At 47.2% G+C, this 24687-nt stretch overlaps 1 protein-coding gene across 2 annotated transcripts in view; it reads right to left on the bottom strand.

The window, feature by feature from the left end:
* MPI (mannose phosphate isomerase) overlaps positions 1-24687 on the bottom strand; it is a 404206-nt gene that overhangs the window by 189297 nt on the left and 190222 nt on the right. For both annotated transcript variants that reach the window (XM_069624514.1, XM_069624515.1), the window contains exons 4-5: positions 24537-24678; positions 22896-23078 (exon numbers count right to left, since the gene is read on the bottom strand). In XM_069624514.1, the coding sequence (XP_069480615.1) occupies positions 22896-23078; positions 24537-24678 (325 nt within the window). The remainder of the gene's footprint in view (positions 1-22895; positions 23079-24536; positions 24679-24687) is intronic.

Below are 24687 nucleotides of genomic sequence, written 5' to 3'. Positions count from 1 at the left end.
ATAGTGTAATCGCTTAGAGTTTTCCGAGTGAGCACCCACGTGGTACCTGACTCCTCTGTAGCTGCTTTTCTCCTCTCACATTAACAGTTATTTGTACTTTCTGCAATTAGCCGTTTGCTACTTTTGTTCAACGCTCCCCTCGACTCACCGGCTGTGATGATCCGCTTGGCTTTTCTTTTCTCTGGAGTCAAGGCTGGTACCACGGTGGCAAGCGTCTCTCCCCGGCTTGGCAATCAGTGGAGGAGGGCCCTGTGTACCGCTGACCTCTGCTACAACAGACGCTAGCTATTGTTTGCGGTCTTAAGATTCCTTCCGTGGAGGTTTCACAGTCCTTGGTCAGAAAGGGAAAGGTTGCTTCTCTGCTGGTCTTTCTCCTCCTCTTGAACTGCTGTGTTGAGTTAGCTCTTTCGTCGTGCAGTCTGCCTTGCTCGTATTGTGCACTTGTGCTCCACCTTTTATCCTTGTGGGGAAGGGAAAGGGTCGTCAGGTGTGTGTGATTCTGGTCAATTGTCTGACTTTGCTTGACCCTTGTGTTGGGATACGTCGGTAAATGGCTCTGATGTTTGTCCGTGGAGTGCTAAAGTGTTTGTGTTGGAAAAGGGGGAGGGGAGTAGATTGTTTGAGTGTCCTACTAGGTAGGTTGGGAAACGGTGTTGTAAGAAGGGGGTTGGTAGGTTGGGAAAAAGGTGTTGTAAGAAGGGGGATACTGCGTCTCACCCGTCAGTGTCCCTTTTCCACTCCCAGAGGACCCCCCATCCAGGTGATCATCCCTCACTGGTCCACCCCTAGGAAGATCCAAGAGAGATGTCTGTGTCCTGGCCACCTGGATGACAGATCCCTTGGGACTAGTCAGGGAGACACCTTCAGGATTCTCACAAAAGGCCCACCTCTTGAAAGCCAGAGAAAAAAACAACTTTCTTAAGACTAACTCAGGTACCTATCTCGCCTCAAAATCTATAGAGCCTCAAGAAATCATACTATTGCAAAAGTATGTTTGGTGACAAAACCCCTCAAGCAGAGCTTTTCAAAGTGCTAACTGAACTTTGTAAGCCCCTGAACCCCAGCACTTAAAGGCCATCACAAAATCATTGTGATGTGTAGGTTGCAGAGCTGGGATATAGAAGAGTTAGATAAAAGGTTTTAGTCTGGTTTAGTTTAAAGATTTGATAAACCAGGGTCAGGATGCATCAAAGCCTAAAGGGCATAGGGGTTATGTCTAAATATAGTAAGGAACAACTACGAAAAAGTTTCAAAGAGAAGGATAACATAAAATTGGGAAGCTGTCCGGTGTTGTCCTCCCACCTGAAGACAGATGACCATGCTGTTCTACCACAAACAGTAAACCCAGTCCTATTAAGTCTGTCCCACTGGGTGCTGGAATGCCCATGTGGGCGGGACAAAGACTGATATGCAAATGGATATTTTCCATCCGTGAAAGGTACAGTGAGCAAAAGGCGTGTGCTGCAAACTCTCATCTCAGAACAGATTATCATGCCATGTTCTTTCTGGAGAGGAGCGCCTGCTACCTTTTTTGAAGTACCCACTGGGGACACCCTAATCTAATCCAAAATAAGAGTTCAACGATTGGCAACTAAAGTTCCAACCTATGCTTATCAAGTTGCTCAATCTACGAGTTAACCCTATCCCAAAACACAAATCCAGAATCCTTTGCCCTAAACCTATCTTATAAAAGTCCCCCTAAACCTATTCTATAAAGGTCCAGCCCTAACCTGTAATAGTACCTGGGTTTCTCCATGCTTCAGATTTCCATGTACTCTGTTCAAAAGGAATAGTGTTTTCAACACTAGAGCTCAGTGTGTTCACTCCCTCCCTTTCTCGGACCCCCCCCCCATCCCCTCCGCGGGTATTGTGGCAAGTCAGAAGGAGGCGGACAATTAAGGACATTATTACTGGTGTTTAATAAAATAATAAAGATAAGGCCTATCTTTCCCTGTTGGTAGAAGGGTACCTCTACCTATATAAATAAGTCACAGAGCTCGTCAGTCGTCACGAAGTCTGAAATGAATGCATCCATGGTCCAGAACTAGTTCTAACTGACGCTATCACTATTTTAACTAACTTAAATTACACTAGGAGGATGTCTCCCCTCTCCTAGTTATCTCTTACGGCAATGTCTCTGTTTCATAAGATATCTTCAAATAGTTAAGATCTTGTAACTCTTTTACAATGTACTTGGGTTATATCTCCCCTTTCGGTACAGTTGTTCCACAGTCCTTTGGATCACTCTTTCATATACTTTGATCCAGGCATATATGCCCTTCTGTCTCTTGTAACCTAGGCCTTCTTATGTTGGTTATCCTTTGTAATGACTTGACCCTCCCCCTCTCCTGGGGTTGCTCAGTTTGATATTTCTTCTCTTATATGCTTCACTTGATTTCACTTCCCATTCATATTTATAAACTTCTCTTTCTGGATTCCTACACTCTATTTCTTAAACCATGGGTTTTCCCTCTTCCCAGGGTGTTTGCGCCCAGTTCTGAATACTCTCTCTTTCATGCTTATTCGTTATTGTTTTGATCCCATTAACACAGTCTCGCTTCAATGGCTCTATATTAAGTATCTCGTCAATTCCAATGGGAATAGTTTCTCCTGCTCCAGAACGATGCCCCGGCGACCTCCCGGTACTCCTGTTCTCCCAGTTAACTGTATCTGTATCTGTGGGGGAACGCTGTCGGGCTCAGCGCTCACTCGGGTTCTCTTCCTCTGTTCCGGATTTCATGCTTCTCCTTATTGCCAGAGTATGTACTCGGTCCTCCCTCTCGTTGCAACAGGGTCTGGATGCGGGTCGCAGGGCGTCTTGTTGACTCCTCCTTCGGGTGGTTTTGGAACTGTTCGCCACCACTGGATTCCTGTCTCCTCAGCTTCTATCTGCTCGGAAATGCTGGGCCTCCAGTGTTTCCTTCTGATGCTCAGTACTCCTCTGAAAGCTGTAGGCTATGCAGCTCTCATTGGCTCCATCTCCTCCAGGCATCAGCTCGTCAGTGGGCTTCCCCTGCTTACACGCTTCTCTCTCTGCCTGTGCTTCGCCTCTCCTCGGTGTGCTCTCATCTACCAGCCTACTTGTCTCAGTTAAATGTACGCTTCTCCTTAAAGAGACAGATCCTCCTCCTTATGCATAATTGTATATTTTAGTTTTGTCTTCAGCTAAGTTCCCAGATTTGTAATGTTCTTGATATATGATAGTCCCATATATGCCACTATGGTGAATGGTCTAGGGAGTTCCTTGCAGGAACAGGAGTCTCTCCCAGGGAGGATCCTCTTGCCCAGATCCCTATGAAGGGTCTTACGGGGCCGGCTCCCTAGCCTCAAAGGGGGAGGCTCCCCCTTGGAGAGAAGGGACAAATTCCCTTCGATTTGTCACAGTATGTTAAAGTCTAGCCATCTCCTGGCCCCACTACTGGGTTTGTTGGCAGATTAAGGTTCTCTCCCCTCACACGAGCATCGTTGTCGGGCAATCAATTTTACCCTCCTGCCACGGGTCTCGCTTCATTCTGGCTTTCTTTTCCTTGCCAATGGAGAGGTCAGGCTTCAGGCTCTCCAGCTTTCAGCCCGTTTAGGTTATTCAGCTATCCCAGTCTTCTTCCAGGAACCAGTCCGTGCTTCCCTCAAAGGTGCTTTTAAAAGTAAGTCTGCTTCCTCTGGGTCTATGACACCTGCCGACTTTTCTCCAAACCCTGTGTGAGAGGGCAAGGGGGTCTAGTCTGGAATTTAAAATTGAATGTACTCCTCTAGCATATTGCTGCATTATAATATAGAGTAGGTATTTCAAGTTGCCATGTTTAAACAAATGTTTGTTTGTGCGAGGCGATGCTCTAGGCTTTACTGGGCATGTCTTTGCGATGAAGTCTCTTCGCCTAGGGTGCAGCTATGCCCGCCTTCACATATCTCACTTCGGACACGTTTCCCTTTTGGCATATATAAGTGTGTTTTAAACTCCTGCTTTCCTAGGAAAAGCAGCTTTAGTAGACGGAAGTCATCATATTGTAAATGTGCTCGCCTTCCTCAGGCCATGTGTGAAACTTTGAGGAGTATATTAAGCTCTACTGAATGTATCACTTTATGCTGTCCCTCTTGATAACACAGTTATACATGTAAGAACACAGCTGGTATCAAAGACTTGGATAAAGGGGCTTTGTTCCCGGTTTGTAACATTGTTTCAGTATGATTCCTTGCCCTGTCTGGACCTCCGCTTCCATTTGGATGCATGTGTTCCTTTGGGTAAAAGAGAACAGTGCTTAGAGGGAGGTGGTTCTCACTGGCGTCAATGTCTTGAACAGTGTTGGTTTGTTTTTGTCTTGTTGCCTATTTTTTACTAACAATTTGTTCACCAATTGATCGAAATAGTCAGTGGTCATTTTTCCACGACACCCATTGTATACATAATGGTGGGGCTCTCAGTAAACTTTTTGGGATTGGTTCTTTCCTGAGGTTACATGCTTCAGGCACTCTTGATTGGTCAGGCCTGATAGTTTTCTTACCATCCCTAATCAAGCAATTATTAGGAGTTTCAGTGATTGGTTTAATCCTTAAATTGGGCCCCTTTCCTATTTTCATGGGCCCATTAACAGCATACAAGGCTTTATCGGCATACAGCGCTGTCTGTGCTATCTTGGAATCAGGGAAACACCATCCTGCGGTCGCCTGAAGACCACAGGTGTAGAATTAGCTGTTTCTCTCCTGTCATGAAGTAAACAAGCAGCTGGTTCTCAGAAGCTACGACTTTCCGGGCTACATGGTGGAACAATCTTTATAAGCAGATCGACTCTGTGGTCTGCTTACACTGCCTTTTTGGAAATTTAGTCTCTACCAAAGACTTCTTGTCTCTGATTTCTCGTGATTGTTGGATATGATACAGGGTGGTTGTTAGCTCGAGGGTAAGGGAGAGGAATACTTGGCTATCTTACTCTATCCACCCTCTGGGGGCACTTTGAGTAGTGGTGGGACACTGTGGTACCACGGGGCACTACTCTCTCACACAAAAGGAAGAGTTGCTCCAACTCACCACGGACAACCTGGCCTCATGCTTTCATTCCAAAATTCTGACCATTCGACAAAATATTGCTAGTAACACAACCACTCCCGCTCCCACAAACACCTTCATCTTTATCTTCACTCTAACACCTCCCCTCTTCAAACCCAGTCTTCTCTTCTGCCCCTAGTCCTTCGATTCCACTGGAGTCCCTACTTGCTGAGTGCAAGCCCTTGGATCCCCTGGGATCCCCTTTCGATCCCTGCCCTGCAAAAATCTTCAAATCTCTATGGCCAGCAATTCCCCACCATATTCTGAATTTAGTGAATCACCACATATCTTCAGGCTTGATTAGCACTCACTTGAAAGCTGCAGTGGGGCTGTACCCCTGATGAACAAGCCAAATCTGGGCTGCATTGATCGGGCCAACTATATACCCAGCTCTAACATATTTCTTGGCAAGCTTCTAGAGCATGCAGCTGGTTATCAACATCAAGCTGACATCAAGAACAGCTCCCTCCTTGACTCACAACTAGCAGGCTTCTGCCTGTGGAATAGCACTCAATCTGTCTAGATCTCACAACTTGACCAACTTCGTGCCCCCCCCCCTTAACAGTGCCTCTACCAAGAACAGTGTTCTTCAGGGCTCTGCTCTGTTGGACCTCAATCTCTTCTTCTGCCCCTTGCCAATATCATTCACTCTTTTGGATTAAACTTCGACATGTATGCAGGCAAGAAGCAGATCCTTCTCCACTTGGCCAAAACATTCTACTATGGATCTATGTCTTGCCCCTTGTCTTCAGGCCAATAAAAACCTAGATGGGTCTAAACTGGCGGAAACCGAATCCCATTAAAACAGTATTCTTGCTCATAGACAAAAGCCCTAACCTGCGGAGCAAACGTCTCCAGCTCTAAACCTTTGGAAACTTTCCCTCTCGTACAAGTACATTAAAGACCTTAACTTAATAATTGATCCAAATCTATATGTTACAGCACAAGTCAGTACTGTTGTCAAATCTGGTTTCCCTCAGCTAAAAATCCTGCCAGGCATGCTCCCCTTTCTATCTGTTCGTAACAGATTAACTGCTGTCAATACCTTAATCTACACTCGCCTAGATTATGGAAATGGCCCCTACCTTGACCCCATTCCATCCAGCTCACTCGCCTGCAGATGGTGAAAAATGTTGTGCCCCGACTCCTGCTCTACCTCAATCAACAAAAACACATCTCTCCAGCCCTAAAGTCACTCCTTTGGCTCCCTGTCTCAAAAAGAGAACAATTCAAGGCCACTTGAATAATCCACAAAGCCCTTCACTACATCAGCCTAAGCTTCCTTTGTTCCCAATTCAACCATCATTCCCAGGAAACATCTCTATGATCGACCAATGCTGGACTCCTTCAAATTCCAAAAACCAAGACAACAACCAAGAATGAGAGAGCATTCTCGAATCTCACCATCAATCTCCGGAACCCTCGCCTCATATCTGTCTGCCTGCAACCCAACTTCCTCAGATTCAGGAAGTACCTCAAAGCTTACCTCTTCCCAATGTTACCGCTCCTCCCAACACCTTGTTGATGCTCCCTTCTTGCGCAGAAGCTCTGAGGCCACTAGTTGCATGCAGCATGTTACAAGAACAATATTAAATAGCTGCTGGTGAAATACAGTGTGTTGAATCCCGATGGGTGTTCAAGGGGAAGCCCTGCATTAAAATATTGCTGTGCAGAGTTCCACGCATAACATTTGTTTTTATTTTATTTTTTTAAATGCATGGTATTCGAATGTGACCATTTATGGTCATGGTCTCTGTCTACCTCGCAAGAGAAGATGGCAGTGGTAGAAACCAAGTATTGATGGTTTGTGATTTCAAGAGAGACACATTCTGGACTCAGTACTGGACCTGGTAGGGTGCCTGTGGTTATAGCTTGAGGAGCTAAAGCAAGTAGAGGTGCAGTGGTGCTCACATCGTGAGACTCCTCTGATTCTCCTAACTCATCAATAACATCTGAGCCTGACTCAGAAACATTATCATCCTCATCAACTTAGTACCCTGCGACTCAAGAATCGCCAGCATTTTCTTCCGAAGGAAGCCCATTCCTCCGGCGTCGCACGGCTGGTGGGGTAAGCGACGTGCCGGGCAGAGTCCTCCGAAGAGGACCTGGAAGACGACCGGTGTCAGCGCTTCTGAGAATGCCTCGAAGAGGCTGAGGACTGGCGAGACCGACTCCTAGAAGGAGACCCACGAGACTTCCGACGCGGAGAGTCACCCCTCGAATCATCCGTTGAAAGCCCCGCAGATCTCGACTTCCGGGGCTTGGACACCCGACCTACCGACAACAATTTCTTACGTTCGTGTAAGGCTTTGGAGGTGAGCGACTGGCAGTCGATACAGTCATCCGTGTCGTGGGCCTCCCCGAGGCACCAGAGGCAGGCGTCATGCGAGTCCGTCACCGACATCTTGGACCCACACTCCCTGCACTTCTTGAAGCCCGGACGCGGGGTCGAAGACGAAGTAGAAGACATCTTCACACGAAGGATTTTCACAAAAACGAACAGGTTCAAAGAACCGAGAAGAACAGAACTCCAAAGAGTCGAGGCGTTAACCGAGATTCACAAAGCAACACGTTCGCGGAAAAAACGGAACTGAGGCTACGGGCGTTGTGCGTCCTACTTATCACATCGGATGACGTCGGACGTCGGAGGAAGTCCTCGACGACGGCGCATCGACGCAGACGCCGAAAAAAGTTTCCGAAGCAGCACAGCTGTGGTGATTACATGTCATAGATATGGAATACGTCGGAGGACCCAATCTCCTCGAATCTATCTTTCTACAAAGACTTCTAAAACTTTGTGCAAGACTTTTACTTACCTGCAAGAAGTGCTTCAGCTCACCTAGACCTTTGTTCCATTAACATTGACTGGCCTGGCTACCTGAAAGACTCTTCTTCCCTCTGACTTTCTGCTTTACCTTTCCTCCAAGAAAGGGTTAATTTACTTTGCATAAGGGGGTTCAAATGTACTTACCTGCTTCAGAATATTAGTTTGACCTTTGTTGTATTCCAAACCCTTTTAATTAATTAATAATTGTTTAATCAAGAAACCTTGAGTGTAAGAGTTTATTTGAACTCTTGTCACTGTGAATCTCTGTGTACTGCTCACAATGACCCCTCTTGAGATAAGCCTGGCTGCTCAGCCACACTACCAACCTGTGTAGTACAGACTTATACCAAAGGTTGGGTTACCTATTGTTAGGAGGACAAGGTTGGTGTAGTCTCCCAAAGGGTACTGCATACAATCGTGCCTAACAAGGCGATAGGCCAAGAGGCCAAAAGCAGGAAGGACGGTGGACAGGAGTGTGGAGACGATTTACAGAGAAGGCGACGTATTGGTTGGTTGGTGAGAGCAAGTGGTACTGTGTAGCGAGTGTCCACATAAGGTGGATAAGTGAGAACGTATTTATTTATTTATTGGGCTTTATAAGGCGCACTGTACAACGAGAAGAGTGTTTTTAGGCACCACAAGGAAATAAGGGGTGTGGGGGGACAGGGGATAATAATAACAGTCCTATTAGGCCTTGTGACATTCAGATCATGCAAGTGCAGGAAAAGTGCTTGGAGAGGGGAGTGGGGGGGTCGAGGAGTGGGGCGATAATGCAAAGGAAAGGGGAGAAGGGTGTGGGGATATGGGCCCAGCCCAGGGGCCAGGCAAGGGCTTAGGGGGAGGGCCCGGACCGGAGGCCAGACAAGTGCTCAGGAGGGGACTGGAGAGGGCCACCGTCTTTAAGTGCAAGAGAGAGGGTTGTGGGGGAGTCAACCCTCCAAGCTGGTCAGGGATGAGGGCAGAGGGGGACAGTGCTGAATGGGGGTGCTGGTCGAGACTGGTCAGGGTTCACATTGTGACTCATAAGTGCACCAGGCCACAGCGGCAGGTGGGGGCCTTTAGCAAGGAAGGGAAGGGGGAATGAGGTAGAGAAGAGAAGCTTCTGGAACTTAAGTAGGTCTAGCTCAAGTCGAAGAAGGGCAGTGAGAAAAAAAAAAAAAGAAAACGGGCAGGGAGGCCATTCCAGAGGGAAGCGCCTGCCGAAGAGAGAGAGATATACCCCCAACTCTGCTTGGAAAAACCTCTGATCTGCAGAGAGTTATGAACTAGAAGAACAAAGGCCTTTAGCAGAGAGGTATTTAAGGAGAGGGGGTTGGAGGTAGCAGTGCCCCAAGCACCAGAAGGCCTTGTGGATGATGCAGAGGGTTATGAATTTGATCCTCGCAGCCACACGAGAGCCAGTGGAGAGATTTAAGGGCTGAAAAGATGTGGTCCCTGGGCTTGAGGCAAAGGATAAGTCTTGCAGTCCTATTCTGGATAAGTTGAAGGGGGCAAAGAGTGGAAAGAGGTAGATTGAGGAAGAGGTTGTTCCAGTAATCCAGCCTAGAGAGAACCAGTGCTCTGAAGAATGTAAGGAAGGGGGAGAATAAATCTGAGGAGGTGAAGCTGCAAGTGGGCCTTCTTGGGAAGGTCCGTCAGGGGAGAAGGAGAGGGCAGATTCGAAGAGGACACCAAGGTTTTTTGCCCCACTACATGAGGGGAGGGAACCCAAGGAGGGTGGCCAGAGAGATGGAGGGGAGCTTGGAGAAGGGGACCCTGTTCCAATTAGAAGGATTACTGGCATTAAGGCCTAGATCATTAGCCGAGCACCATGCCTGAATAGCAGTTAGACAGTTGGGAATGAAAGGAGGTAGAGAGGGACCGGGGACAAGTTTTAAGGAGAGCCAAGTGTCATCAGCATACCACTGGAAATGGGGAGAGAAGGGGGAAATCAAGTGGGCCAAAGGGGCAAGGTAGATATTGAAAAGCCACAGCCATAGGATAGAGCCCTGGGGGATGCCACAGGTAGAGTGAGAGGTGGAAGAGAGAAAGGGCCCAGTTGCACCTCGGAAGGTCGATTAGAAAGGAAGGAGGTCCACCAATCCAGTGCAAGGTCCCTAATACCAAGGTTGTCGTGTGGCTGTTTTAAGAGGGTGGCATGATGGACCATGTCAAAGGCAGAGGAAAGATCAAGGAAGATGAGAACAGAGGGGGAGTTTGAATCAAGGTTTGAGAGCAGGACTTCACAGGTGTTCAAGAGAGCAGTCTTGTGCCTCTGGATGCTCTGAAGTCAAGACTGGTGGTAAAGGAGGTAGCCAAAAGATTCAGTGTGACGGGTCAGTTGGGAGATGACCATCTTTGAGGAGTCTACCCAGGAAGGGGGAAGTGGAGATAGGGCGATAGTTAGCCGGGCAGGAGAGGTCAGTGGACAGCTTTTTTAGGAGAGGGTACACAAGGGAGTGCTCGAGGGAAAGTGGCAAAGAGCCAGTGGTAAAGGAATGGTTACAGAAATCGGACAAGGCAGGAGCGAGAGTGAAGATGTTGTCCTTGATAGTTCTGGAGGGGCATGGGAGCACCTATTTGGAGGAGACTTTCATAGAGTGAGGAGGAGATTATAGGGGGGAGAAAATAAAGGAGGCTTGAGAGTAGGAGGGGGAGTAGACAAGGGGGTGGACGAGAGTCAGGACAGGATGTCCTGGGGTTTTGGTAGTTAAATGGTGGGATAGTGATGAACAGAGGGCCTGGGATCGAAGAGGAGAGATGGAGACTACAGTAGGATTGGCAAGTGCCTTACAGATTTTGAAGAGTTCAGCCATGTAGTTGGTGAAGCAGGCTTGGATATGGACCCTCTTCTTGGAGCGGATGGAGAGAATGTTAGTGAAATTGTAGCAGGAGTAGAAGGTGGATGAGAGTGAAAGGAGAGTGGCTGAGTAGAAGGTGGTTAGGAGTAGCGGTGAAGTGAAGAGAGGAGAGTAGCAAAAAGGAGTAACATCGGAGGGTGGAGGCAGGTCAGAGAGAAAGAGATTGAGAGTGATTGGAGGGACAGATAAGGTGGGTGGAGTTGGAGAGGGGAGAGCCGGAGGTGACTTGAGTCATTGAGCGACATAGGGAGAGGAACATCAGGGCATGAAAGGAAGATGATAAAAGGGGGCTTGATTGTCTGAAAGGCACAATCGTACAACCCTAATTAACCATTGGATAGTGTAAATCACAGCTAGGAAGTCCCAGAGGACAGCTAGATAAAGAAGGTGGAGGCCTTTAGGCCCTCAAAGAGAGCAAGACAGAACCTAGATTGTAGGGGGTAAACAAGCAGTAGTTACTAACCTGGGGAATGGTTACGGAGGGTCAACAGAGTGAGTGACGGCCCTTAGAGCCCGTTTAAAGAATTTGAATAAAAACACCTTTGACCTGTCTTCGGCAGTTGCTGTTTTAGTAAGGCCATCTGTGACACCTGGCACCGAGCCACATAGTCTGGTTAACAGTTATTGAAGGTGTGCGCAAGGTGAGGTATTGGTTAGGGAGAGAAAGTGGTACTGGGTTGGGAGTGTGCATGAAAGGTCTGAGACTGAGAGTAAGGAAAACATGGTAAGGTGAGTGCAAGGGTAGAAGAAAGGTGACTGGGAAAGAGGGTGTGGGAGGAGTAGTAGAGTGGAGAAATGGGTAGTAATGGTGTGGAGAGGGATAGAAGGAGAGTGGAGAGAGACATAGTATGCACTAGTAGAGTGGAGAGAAAGTAGTAAATAGGAAAGGGGATAGTTGTAGTAAGGAGAAGGGAGGTCGGTATTACAGAAAGGAGAGAGAAGCATCTGAGGAAGAGCGTAGGAAGAAATAAATGATAGAGGAGAGTCAGTGGGAGGAGGGAGGGAAAAGGGAGGAAACCAGGAAGAGAGACTAATAGTCACAGGGATAGAAGGAGGGCCGTGGAAGTTTAGGACCAGGTAGGGCCCGAGTGTCTGAGTGTCTTATTGAAAACTACCTTTGGGGATCCCAGGTTAGAGACCACCTAGATTATTCCCAGAGGGAGTTAGTGGGATACAGGGTTTGCCTTTAGGCCATCACTGTTAGTCAGATAGCTATTAGATGCTATAGGTTACAGATAGTTATTAGATGCTAGGGGTTACCAATGTCTAGTGATCACCCTGGGGTGAGGGACACCTGGACAAGGGACGGATTGCCCATCCCTAGGTTGGATAGCGAGGAGCCGCCCTTGGAGAGCTCCTTGAATAAAAACCAAGATAGAAACCCTTGAATTGGAAGTTGGTGTGTTTTTGAGGCCATCTGTGACAATACCTGGATTGATGTGAAAATATTGATGAACATCATATTTTCAGAACTGTTCTGATGTTTTGGGTTTAATCACACATTTTCCACTCTCCATATGTTTATCAAACCGGAGGCACCCTATTTCTCCCATATACAGTTTTCCTGTCCGCCAAAAGCTGTTAATTTCCGATGGATTCCAAGATGGCAGCCGGACAAGGACGACGTGTGTGGTTGTCTCTCCCCGCTGGGCCACAACAAAAAGGGTGTACAATATAATGCGACAGAAGTGAAATACTTCTCCCAACGGACACTGGAGTAAAGACGGAGAGTCTTCCGAAAGGGAAAGGATTGACTGGCGGAATGTGATACAAAAGGTATCGCTCCTGCCTGGAAATATTTCAGACTGCGACAATGCCAGCCGCAACACAAAAACGAAAGAGGGAGGAAGCGCTGGATCGGAGGCGAGGCCGGGAATGCTCAGGCACAGAAAGGAAACACGCCAGTGGCTAGCGGTGCAACGAGGCAGAGCAGTAAGAGAGGAGGGGCCATCGGGACGGAGTGCGCGGCTGCCAGAATTCAAGTCTCCCCGGCTCTGTACACCAGAGACTCATTGAAGGAGGAGGAGAGGCTGGCACTTCCCCCACATGGCCCCAGGATGAGCCACAGGAATAAAGCACAGGTGGGAGAGGGAAGCGCACTGGAAGAAACGCTCTGGCCGGGCGGGAGAGAGGAGGAGCACGGCACAACGGGGACGAGTGAGGAGACAGAACAGAAGGCCCAATCCCACGGAGCATTGGTGGGGGGAGGAGAGGGGACAGAAAGACTCGGAAGCCCCGACACCAGAGGATAAGGTGGGGAGGAGAGATCCACCCACACCAAAAGAGTAGGAGGCCCACACCCCGGCGAACAGCAGTGTCACAGACCAGAGGAAACAAGGGAGGACCTGACTGGAAGAGGGACACTGACCGCTCAACAGCAAAAGGGGCCTACTCCCCCCCCCCCCCGTCACATTTCCTCCTCAGATGCCACCAGGCTCTCCTACCACAGAAGACCTACAGGAGATAACGAACAGTAGGTGAAGATAAAAATCGGGGAGAAACCGAAAAAGACCAAAAGGGACACCAACCATAACATCAGGAAATACAGCAGGAATCAAGAGTATAGCCAGAGAAACAAAACATTACTAAAATGCAAAAATGCCTCCTTCCCAATTAATGCAGTCTGGAGATAAACACATTGGATAACGCGAGGGACTCATCGCTAGATCCGGTACATCCCTCACATGTCCAAAACAAGGGGCGGAAACGGCTGTAACGCTCACCTGATTCCCGCAGAGGCGCCGGTCTTGACTGGGTGAATGCCCTATCTTCAAAGGTGATGTGTAACACACGGTTGGCTCTTTGGGCTGGACCTCTGTGCACTGTATGTCTGACTCGAAGAGTAAGATGTCTGCAGATAGAAAATATGGGATTAATGAACTGGGGTTATTGGGTGCCTCTCTCCTCTTCCCTTTCTCTTCTCCTGTAGAACCCCAAAGGTTAACGCCTTCACCTTAGGTAAGTGAACGCCGAGCTCTCCATCTGCCTCGGGGCAGGGTGCCGTAACCAGTTTCTTCACTGGATAAGGGTGCAGGCCTCTTGACCTCAGAGGACTGCTGTCCGTCGTTAACTGCACAAACGGTAAGTTCTGGGCACTTCAAATGTCTTAAAAGTCTTTTGTAATGATATCCCTTGTTTTGCAGGGTTCCGGCGATGGCGGCTGGCGGGCTGATGAGAGTTGAGGATCGAACCCGCGTGAGGAATAGAAGCGCCTGGAAGCACGTAAGTAAGCGCTTGTAGCCTGCTTCACGATGCGCACTAACTGTCCCTTTTATCTTGCAGGTACAAGTTCGGAGCTTTAGAGAAGCTGAAGGTTGCTGGAATACCCACTGGATTCGGCGTGGGAAGGAGTAATGGCACGTGAGTAATAAAGTTGCCCAATGTCTTTAAACGCACCTTCTTTTGTCTTTCAGATGCGGGATGCAGCGCTGAAGGCCTCCGGAGCGTGCGAAGAGCTGGTAAGCGTTTGTCTTTCAGATGCCGGAATGCAGCGCGAGGCGTTGGTGACAGCCGATGGACCAGGTAAGAGATGCGCTGCCACTGAAGACCGTAGTGCTAACCTGTTCTTTCTTTGTCTTTACAGGTGCTGCTGGAGACTGGATTCCAGGATGGTAAGCCTTTGTTTTCTTTGGCCCAGGATCAGAAGCAGAAGACACGATGAGCGTTCTGCTGCAGAGAATGCAGAATAACGCAAAGCAAGATTCATCCATCGGGTGTGGTTTAAATAGCCTCCTGTAGTGCTTTGTGTCTCCTTCCACAGCCACGCCTAGGTAAGAAAAGAGTTCCTGCTTTCCAGAAGAGTTCGTGTTCTGAACCTAGGGAGTGGCTCCTGCCCCACCCAACAGGAAAAGTAGTCCCAAACAGAAGAGGATCAGGGGTTCAACTGGCAGGTAAGTAAGCAGCATGGTCTGCTGCAGGTAGGTCCAACCAAGCATTATGAGCCCGGCGCTTCCAGCGCTGGGACTGGGCATCTTTATGAGCCTGGTGCCACTGGCGCCAGGACAGGGTCCAAAAGGTCCCAATTGGGACTGGCTGGCACTCGGAACCGGTGTTATGGGTCTGCTTCCAAGGGAGTCGGGCAAGTCCTGATCTTTTGGAAGCAGAGATCATGACAACGGCATCCATAACCCAAAAGAGCCCCCAGTTGAGGCAAGAACCTACCACCAAGCAGCTGTAGGGCCCAGGGAGTACAACAATGTCTAGAAGAGGGGACTCAGCCCAAAGCCACCCAACACCAACCACAAGAGATGGTGGTATGACACGAGCAAAGAAGATATGCAGGGGTGGTTCAAAGAGTTTCAGACTCTATTTATGTCATCCTTCCAAACGCAGTGAGTCATTAAAAGAAGACAAATGTCACTGTCAGTACAAGAACTCAAAATTGATGTGGCAAAATTAGAAGAACGGACAGACTCCCTAGAAAGAGCGGTACAAAGCATTGAAGAAGAGACACAAAAAAAACGATGAAAAGCTGGAACATTCAGCATGCCTAATATAACTTAGAAATCCAGAATGAAGATTTAGACAAACTGATCTAGGCGATCCAACATTCGGATAAAAAAACCTATCAGAAATGGTGGAAGACAAAGACTTAAAAAGCACAGGCCAACAATTATTTGCAGAAATCCTGGGCATAGGTAAGGAGGATCCTGTCCAAATGGACAGAATACACCGAGTGGGACCAAGAAGGACGGGAGAACCAGGAGCGTGCCCAAGAGACGTCCTAGTGGCAGTAACAGCACATGGCCAGAAGGAACAGATACTAAGGAAAGCAAAGGAAGCGGGACAGGTGCGAATAAACGGTAATGAGGTACATCTATACCAGGATTTAGCACAGAGCACGCTCCTGAAAAGGAGACGGAGGGGGCCAGTAGTGAGATTTCTAACAGCGAAACAGACAAGATACATGTGGACGTTCCCCTTTGGCCTTCTGTTCACATGGAAGGGGCAAACCCAGAGAATAACAACGTGTGAGGAGGGCGAACAGATCCTAAACCTATCAAGTGAAGAAACTGAGAATAGAGAGGAACAATGGGATTAACAAACTTGCAGCAAATCATGGGAATGGAACACTATACCAAGGAAAGGCAAAAAAGGAACTTGGAGGCAACAGGGATAATATAAGGAGTGGAAAATAACAGTCGAAAGATGGACAAGCCGAATTAAGGCTACATATAGTGGAGGAGAGGTGGACGTAGAACTTGCACAGGAAGAAGGCCCAAGACAGAAAATACATATCGTAAAATGCGGCTCAAGGGGAAAGGAAAGAAAGGACGCATCTTGGTACAGCAAGTGGGGTTTGGTAATCCTCACAATATCATCTAGGGGAAGACATGAGGGCCAGGAGCGTAGGACTTTTCGTCTGAGCGATCATAGGAACCTGGTCCCTCCTCACGGAAGGGGAAGGAAGTTAGGGTTTGGGGGGGTTGAGTTGGGGTGTAGGTAGAGGTTGGAAAGTTGGGGATAAGGGAAAGGGAAGGGGTCCAGAAGTGGAGCAAAGGGAAGAGGTAGAACAGGGAACTTAGTGGGAGGAGAAGAAGGGCCCCAATGTTGGACTTAAAAATACTAATGTACAATGTGAGGGGGCTCAACACTGCATTCAAAAAGAAACAAAGGTGGAACATCACTTAAGGGGAGTGAAAGCAGATATTATGATGTTCCAGGAAATGCATACAAAAAAAGAGCAGACAGGAAATACAAAAAATCAGGGGATACACTCAATTGTACCAAGCGAACGCGGAAGGGAAAAAGCTATGAGTGCGATAGCACTACATGACAGATTGGGAATACATATACTAGAATCGGAAATGGATAGGAAGGATGGATACATTTCTCTGAACGCAGCCTGGGGGGGTGGGGCAGCGAATCACCTTAGCAACAATATATACACCAAACACGGGACAGGAAGAGTACCTAAGGGAAGCCATAACAAAGCCATAACAAAATTAGAGACCTTCGCCAAAGGGGATACTATATTGGCGGGTGATTTTAATATAGCATGGGTCTCAGCACAGGATAGGAGTGGGATCAGGTCACAGAATACACCAGCCCCATCCAAAACATTGAAATAAAAGATGGCGACGCTGGCCCTCCAGGATTTGTGGAGGGTAATTAGAGGCCAGGAACAGGGCTTTATGCACTTTCCCACGTACACTCCACCAACTCTATGATAGACTACATATGGACCTCGACAGGATTATTGGGCAAAATAAGGGATATTGAAATGGGGTTGATTTCTCTATCAGACCATGCCCCACTGTGGATGATACTGGAGTGGGGAAAAAAAGGAGGTGGGGCTATGCAAGTGGAACCTCCCCACAGAACTTCTACACGGCCTAATATTGTGTGAATCAATAAGAGAACAGATAGAGCAATACTTCAGGGAAAATGAGGCAGCAGAAGTGTCACAGGAAATTATTTGGGATGCATTTAAGGTGGTAACAAGGGGATACTTGATAGCTCTTAAATCGAGGAAAGAGAAACAAAGACGACAATGGGCCTCATTACGAGCATGGCGGTAGCCGTGCCTGTATGGCAGGGCTACCGCCATGCTTGCTACCGGCACCACCACCCACGATTGGCAAATAACCGGCCCATTACGAGTTGAATGGGCCGGTAATTGCCCATTTGCAGGTGGCAGTAATGCCGGGCTCCCGATCCCCATTCTGTCCCATAGGGCAGAATGGGGGTGGGGAGCATGGTTGCACCGGCACCGTTGATAATGATGCCGTTGCAATCACGAGTTCTGCTTGCGGGTGCCGCACAGCCCGCCAGTTAAGACCTGGCGGGCTGTCAGGAACCCACAAGCAGAACTCGTAATGTGGCGGGACGGGATGAACGCTGCCGGTGCCTTACCGGCACTGTTCACACCATCACCGCCAGGGTCGTAACGAGGCCCAATGGGTAAAGGAAGGGAAACTAATGGATATACAAGAGGAATTAGCTAGAAATCTGAGTAATAAAGTAAGAAAAGCAATGAGACACATCCAGGGACAACATGAGATACTCATAACTAAGAGGGAAGAGAAAGCACTGCTGTACCTAACACAGTGGTACTATGTAAAAGCTAATAAAGCAGACTGACACCTAGCCAGACAACTAAAAGAAAAACAGGGAAGTCAGACAATAATAAAACTCCCTAATACCCAGTGGCAGAAGAAAACAGCAAACGAAGAAATAGGGGAAATCTTTAGGGATTACTACCAGAATCTGTACACCTCAGAAAACCCCTCAGAACTGCAACAAGAAGAATATTTCTCAAAACACCCCATTCTGAAGATAACAGAAGACTAACGGGCAATTTTAGAGGAGGACATTAAGGAAGAGGAGGTAAAGAAAGCAATAAAGGACCTTCAGAAGAACCTTCCGATGAATAAAGTGCCTGGCCTGGACAGATACCCGGCAAGCTTTTATAAAAAAATTCAGAGAAATACTGACCTCAATCCTTACAAAATTATTTAACTCATTCATGACTAGGGGGAAACATAACCCCCTCCATGAATGAAGCGAAATTAGTAGTATTCCATAAGCAGGGGAATGACCCTACAATGCCAGGGTCATACAGACCAATAGCACTGATAAACATAGATGCCAAACTATACACTAGGATACTGGCTAACAGACTGTCGCATCTCCTCCCGAAACTAATACGCCAGAATCAGTCAGTGTTTATACCTTCCAGACACACATTTGACAATACTTTAAGAGTCTGCCATCTAATAGAAAAGACAGCAATAACTAAACAGCCTGCAATCTGGATATCATTAGATGCAGAAAAAGCCTTTGACAGGGTTGAATGGCCAATGCTTTTTAACACACTGAAGCACATGGGGATTGGGCCTAGATACCTAGCAATGGTGCAGGTTAATTACGTGACGCCAATAATACGAGTAACACTTAACGACATAGTAACAGCCAAGGTAGAACTAAGTCGAGGAACTAAACAAGGGTGTCCACTATCCCCGCTACTCTACACTATATATTTAGAACCCCTACTAATTAGGATACAGGAATGTGACGAGCTGACGGGAATAGCGATGGTAGGGGAAACGCATAAAACAATGGCATTCGCGAATGGCCTGCCATTAGAATCCCGAAAACTTTTTGCTGCTCCCTGAACAGGACCATAAACTCCTATATATGGAAGAGTAAGCCGCCAAGGGAAGCTATGTCCACACTTACGACCCTGAGAAATAAGGGGGGGGCATGGCTTTCCCGCGCGTTTCTAGATACTAGAGGCGGCACAACTACAGGTCATGAGGGAATGGTTAGGGGAAGACCAACTTAAAATATGGGCAAGACAGGATAGGGCGGTGTTAGGGAGAATTCTCATTTCTGTGTTAATTCCCTTCAATCATAGAGAGCTCCAGCTTTTTGCTGGACTTTAGGACTTTTCATTTCTACCCTGGAGTGAGCAAGACCCTTTTCTCACCCTCTCATGTATTTTTTATCTTATTTTGTATTTCTTTGTTTCTGGAGACTGACAAACTCCATAGGCATCTACTTTTTGTATGGTGACACACAGCACCTTCAGTGCAGTGTCAAAGAGAAATCCTTTAGATTTCTCTTAATCCTTTTCTTGGGTGAACTACAGTTCCTAAAAATAGTAAAGTGAAATTGACTTTACTTACCTTTTCTCGTTGTAGATCCAGTAAACACCTTCTTATGTGGAGTGCTGGGGGGTTACTTAGTAGCCCCTTTTCCTTGTTATTTAAACGGCTCGTGGCAGTGGTTTAATTTTCCGACCATTGTGCGTTTTTACAGCAGGCTGAATCCTCGGCTGCAGTATAGCACCCATTGGTGACCATTTTGTCAAAACAGCCCTGGTCGTCTTTTTTCACATTTTTTCTTGTTTGTGAGGTCTTTTTGGGTTTTACTCTGCCAGCCAAACCAGGTTTGACCCTTTTTTTTAGTTTTGCCTTTGGGGGGCTTCAGTGCTGAAACCCGCCTCTGGCTCCTGTGTGTCTGGCAGGGCAGGAAGCGAGGGAGGTGCCCAAAACTCCCTGTCCCGAGGCTTCTTGGTTACCTGCTGTGTGAGTGACAGCTAGGCTGTGCATGAATCGGAGAAACCTGCATTAAAGGTGAGGCTTGGTGAACTGAAGACAGAGTCGGCCACTGGACGAAACATCCGACAAAGGAACCGTGAAGAGAAGCTTGCTGCATCCTCCTGGACCGTTGAACTGCCTGGTGAAGCCCTGCGGCTGTGCTGAAGCTCCAATTCCAATAGGCTAGAGAAGCCTCGGAACGGACGACTTCTTCCCTTGGGTTGGTGGGACCAACTAACCCCAAGACAAGCTTTGCTGGAATACCTTGCCCAACTGGCTGTACTTCTTTGATGCTGCTGGAACCGAGTGACAGGGGTCGAGAAATCCGTAGTGGAGTACATCGTCTTTAAGACGGACCGAAGCTCCAGGAAGATCCTGAGGACCCTCCCGAAGCAGGACGACTCAAGCTCGAGTCACCTCACCAGAGTGCTGGACTCAGAACGAAGGAAGCCCATCAAGTGTCCAAGATCTGCAGTGGTGCTGTTTGCTGGTAGCTGAAACCTCAAAGTGCCGCAGAACTGAAAAGAGCCCGTAGCTGCTGCCGACCTTCGAACCACAGTGCAGGACTCCTCCAGACGTCCTCCCTCTTGTCCCCATGACTGAGGCCCAGGAACCCGTGATCTGCAACCTTGCAACCAGAACAGAAGCCAGCTGGAACCTCTTCTTCTAACCTAAGGTACTGTTCTGACTAACAGGTACTTACCTTGTTGTCTGTAGGTCTGCTCATCTCACTTGAGACTTGCAGTAGCTGCTTTCTAGAGTTGATCTATCTCTAACTTTTCACAAGTGTAACAGCTTGTGGCCCAATAGTGATTTACTACAACAAACTCTCTAACTTTGTGCAAGACTTTTGTGCTATCTAAAGAAGTGCCTCAGCTCCATAGACATTGTTCAAATTGCTTTTTGCTGTCCCGGCTCCCTGCAGACTCATCTAAAACCCATTGACTTTGATTCTAGCTGTCCGTCATAGGTGATGCATTAGTTTAACTAAGTATTGCTGGGAAAGGTTTTATCTAGAGTTCATTGGGGGATTGACAAGTGCTCACATGCTCTGAGAACCTGTTAACCTTTTTCCTTCCTATAACCATTCCTGCGTTATCAAACTCAGAATTTACCAAGTACAAAAGTGATATATAAATGCCAATATTGTCCTAGTTAGTGGAGTCACCCCAGGGTGTAGGAAGTGTGTATGAAGCATCTATAAACAGTATCTACTTGCTTAACTTGATTCTGAGAAAGTATTTTGAAGTGTATTTTTATTGTTGCATATTGCCCTTTTTAAAGAATGCTTATTTAAAACTGACCGTTAAATAATTATTTTACTAGAAAACCTTGAGTGTAAGTGTTATTTGGATACTTATATTAGTGGATTTCAATGCTACAGCTCTACAGCTCACATTTACCCCTCTTGAGATAAGGCTGGCTGCTCAGTCACTCTACCAACTTGTGTAGTACAGACCTATACCAACAGGTGGGTTACCTAATACCTAGAGGACAAGACTAGTGTAGTCTCCCACAGGGTTACTGCATACAATCTTACCTAACAGGCGGTCGTGGGCTCTCCTCACCAGGACATCCTGTGGATCGATAAAAAGAAGAGACTCCCGAACACAAGGATTAGTGAGGTCCTGTGGGTAGGACTAGAGACCTGGGACAAAATAACGGTGAGAGAAGCACTCTCGCTGAAACCATCCCCATTCTTCCCCCTGTTCAATAATCCAGATTTTCAACCCGGAATGCCAAAAGATGCAAACTGGAAATGGTAAAGAGTAGGATGCCAGAAGATAAGGGCTATGTTTCAAGGGCAGTCACTTAAAACGTTTGGGAAATGTATCCAAATGTATCCATTTGACTGACAGAGGGGGACAGATTCAAGTATAGTCAGTTGAAACATTGGCTAAGCTCCCCAATAATCAAAGAGGCAGCCACAAGATAGTTAACGCCATTTGAACAATTCATCACTACAAGTTCAGGCTCAAAAGGCATAGTCACTAGTATATACAAATACTTAAATGAACAGGAAGAATGAGTGCAATGGAACTACATGTGGCAATGGGGGAACATTTTGGGAGAACCCAAACCGAGAAGCCAGTGGGAATATCTGTGGGGATCTATCCCAAAACTAACCCGCTCAATACAGTTAAGGGAGATGTAGATTAAGGTTTTGTTACAATGGCCTTATACGCCGGAGAGGATTCATGCAATGTATCCACAAGCATCAGATCAATGCTGGAGGGGATGTAAGGCAGTAGGCAACTAGCGTCAAACACGGAAAATCTGTCCAGTAATCCACAATTTTGGGGAGAGGCCAGGAAGCAGATGCAAGAAATTTAGCAGGGAATGGGGCAGATAGGGGACAAAATATGGATGTGTGCGATGTGGGAACCAGGAATGAAAATACCCACGAAAGTTCTGAAAAGAGGCTTAACAACCCTGCTAATAGGAGCTTGACTGGCAATCGCACAAAAATGGAAAAAGCAGACACCCCCCACGATACAGGAATGGTTACAAAAAGTGTGGAACTTTGTGGCTCTAGAATGGGCAACATACAGAATTCAGGGGGACCAGGAGAAATTCAAACAAGAATGGGGTCCAGTCCTGACATACTTGCAAAGTGACTACATGGTACAATGGTGCCTACACAAGATAAGAATTTAGCACATACTGTGACTCATCAAGACAAATAAAAGGAAGGAAACGGGCTGCACTTCATGGGTGTGGGGGATGTTTCAAGGGGATTGGAATGTTATATGTTGTACTTGGAAAGTAATAAAAATATGTTTAAAAAAAATAAAAAGCTTTTCATTTCTGCCCCGGTTTTACGCTCCTTGTGTGCCGCCCTCCTTTTACCCAGGCAAAGCTTGGCAGAGGAAATTAAATTCTGCGTTACTCATGTCAAATGTTTCCTCGTTTTGAACGATAAAAACGAACAAAACAAAACTTCAATCCATGTAACTACTATTCAGTGTTTTGTGGCAACTGTCTAAGGCAGACAGAGAGACGGGAGAGAAATAGAGGGACAGAAGTAACAGGAGGGACAGAAATAGAATATGTCAGAGAAATAAAGCAGAAAATAGTGGAAATAAGGACACTAGCATCCCGTTATCTTAGGTTCTTTCTGGTTTCAGGCAGTCAAAGATCACCTTGCTCAGATATTCTCTTTACTAGCATGTTCAGCTGGTCCACAAAAACCTTCTTCTCGCTCTTCATCATGCTGGTGAAGCAGGAGCGTAGTGCCACAGCCACGCCTCGTGGATCCTCACCAAGGCTGCGCTCCAGCTGCTCAGCCGCTGCATTCCCAATCAGGGCTCTGAACTCAGGAACATCTAAAGATAAAACAGTATATGCTCAGTCAGTCCACCATGCAAGGACTTGCAAGGCCCAGAGACCACTGACGCCACCTATATCCTGCCAAGAGCAGGAAAGTGTCTTGTTAATCGCAACATCACAACAGGGCATTGCAATTCCAACTCGCTGAAAAGCATACATTCAACCTTGTGGTTCAAGCAGAGACTAGAGTGAGCAATCTAATCCGAACAAGTAGTACAAAGAAGGGAAGTGTGGAAAAAAAAAAAAGGAGAATGCAAGAGAGAAAAGTAGGGATTAGAAGGGATTACGGGGCAAGAGCATGCCTAATGCCCCGAGGCAGTTATATTGCCTAACAAAGTCAACATGCATTGCATTGTCTGTGTACATGTCTCAACTTCTTTAAGGCCACCACTTGGCTGCTCATTTTAAAATAATTTCTTGATGTTAATGAGGTGAAAGAACGTCATAATCAGAAACTGCAACAGTGGCTTCCAGTGAAATTTGCAATAATGCCAGCAACCACCTTAGGGGAGCCGTTTGTAGTTTGCAATGCAGACATTATAGGCTAACTCCTTAGAAGTTGACAGAAGTGATAGGAGATTTGCCTCCACTGTCTAATCCTTCCCTTCCTTCCATCCTATACACCTCCAGTCTATTTATTTCCTCGCAAAGCCCCTTCCTCTTCCACCACTCGCACTGGCTCGTTACCTTCCTCCCTTCTCATGGTCCATTCTTAATTCCCTTCCATTATCCCTTTTTTTCCCCTTCCATCGTCCCTTTTTTTCTTTTACTTCCCTACCATTGCTCGTCGTCATTCTTTTCGACCCATCATCCCAGATTCTTCTTCCCCTCTCATAGTTCCATTTTATTCTCTCTCATCCTTCTCCATCTCTTGCCAAGCTCAAATTGTCTGTCTTCCCTTACATCACCAGATCTCTTCCCTCGCGATCAAGTCTCTTTGCTCCCATCATCCCCATCTCACCCTCTCGCCCAAATGTCTAACGTTTTCTTTTGTCCCTTGTGTGCACTTCTTTCTTCGCTCTGATCACTCCATTCGCTTTACCCAAGCCCTTTCCTCTCGTCCTGTCCAGTCTCATTCTTCCTTCACATTGTTCCATATATTTTCCTCCCTACTATCCCCATTGTTCTTACTCCAATCACCCATCTTCTTCCTCACTTCCATCACTGATCTCTTTCCGCTGTCCTCTCAACCATGTCTCTTCCTTCCCATTGTCCCATTCTTTCTTCCTTCCCACCACCCTCTCTTACCTTCCTACAATCATCCCTCGTTTCTTCCCTCAAATTGTCTATTGTCCCTGCTCCATCCTGCCTTCCTGGTCTCTTACCTCTCTTCCACTGTGCCCAGTCTCTTCCCTCTCTTCCATACCCTCTTCTGTTCCCTCACTGCCACCATCCTTTCTCAATCTCTCATCCTAGTTTCCTTCATCTATGCCTTCCATCAGGTCATCTCTTACTCTGGAGGAAGGCCACAATCTCCTCCACGGGTCGGAAGCCACACATGCCCTCGAAGGAGGTCAGAGCAATAGCCATCTCAGGCTTGTGGTTGGCGTCGGGGTAGTGCTCAGGAAAGAGGGCATGAAGTCTGGCAGCCAAGTCCTGTGAATT

This window comes from Ambystoma mexicanum, chromosome 11, assembly GCF_040938575.1.
Source record: "Ambystoma mexicanum isolate Mex_15411 chromosome 11, UKY_AmexF1_1, whole genome shotgun sequence".
Classification (NCBI taxonomy): domain Eukaryota; kingdom Metazoa; phylum Chordata; class Amphibia; order Caudata; family Ambystomatidae; genus Ambystoma; species Ambystoma mexicanum.
Note: the sequence above shows the minus strand (reverse complement) of the source record. Positions and strands in the feature narration are given on the sequence as shown.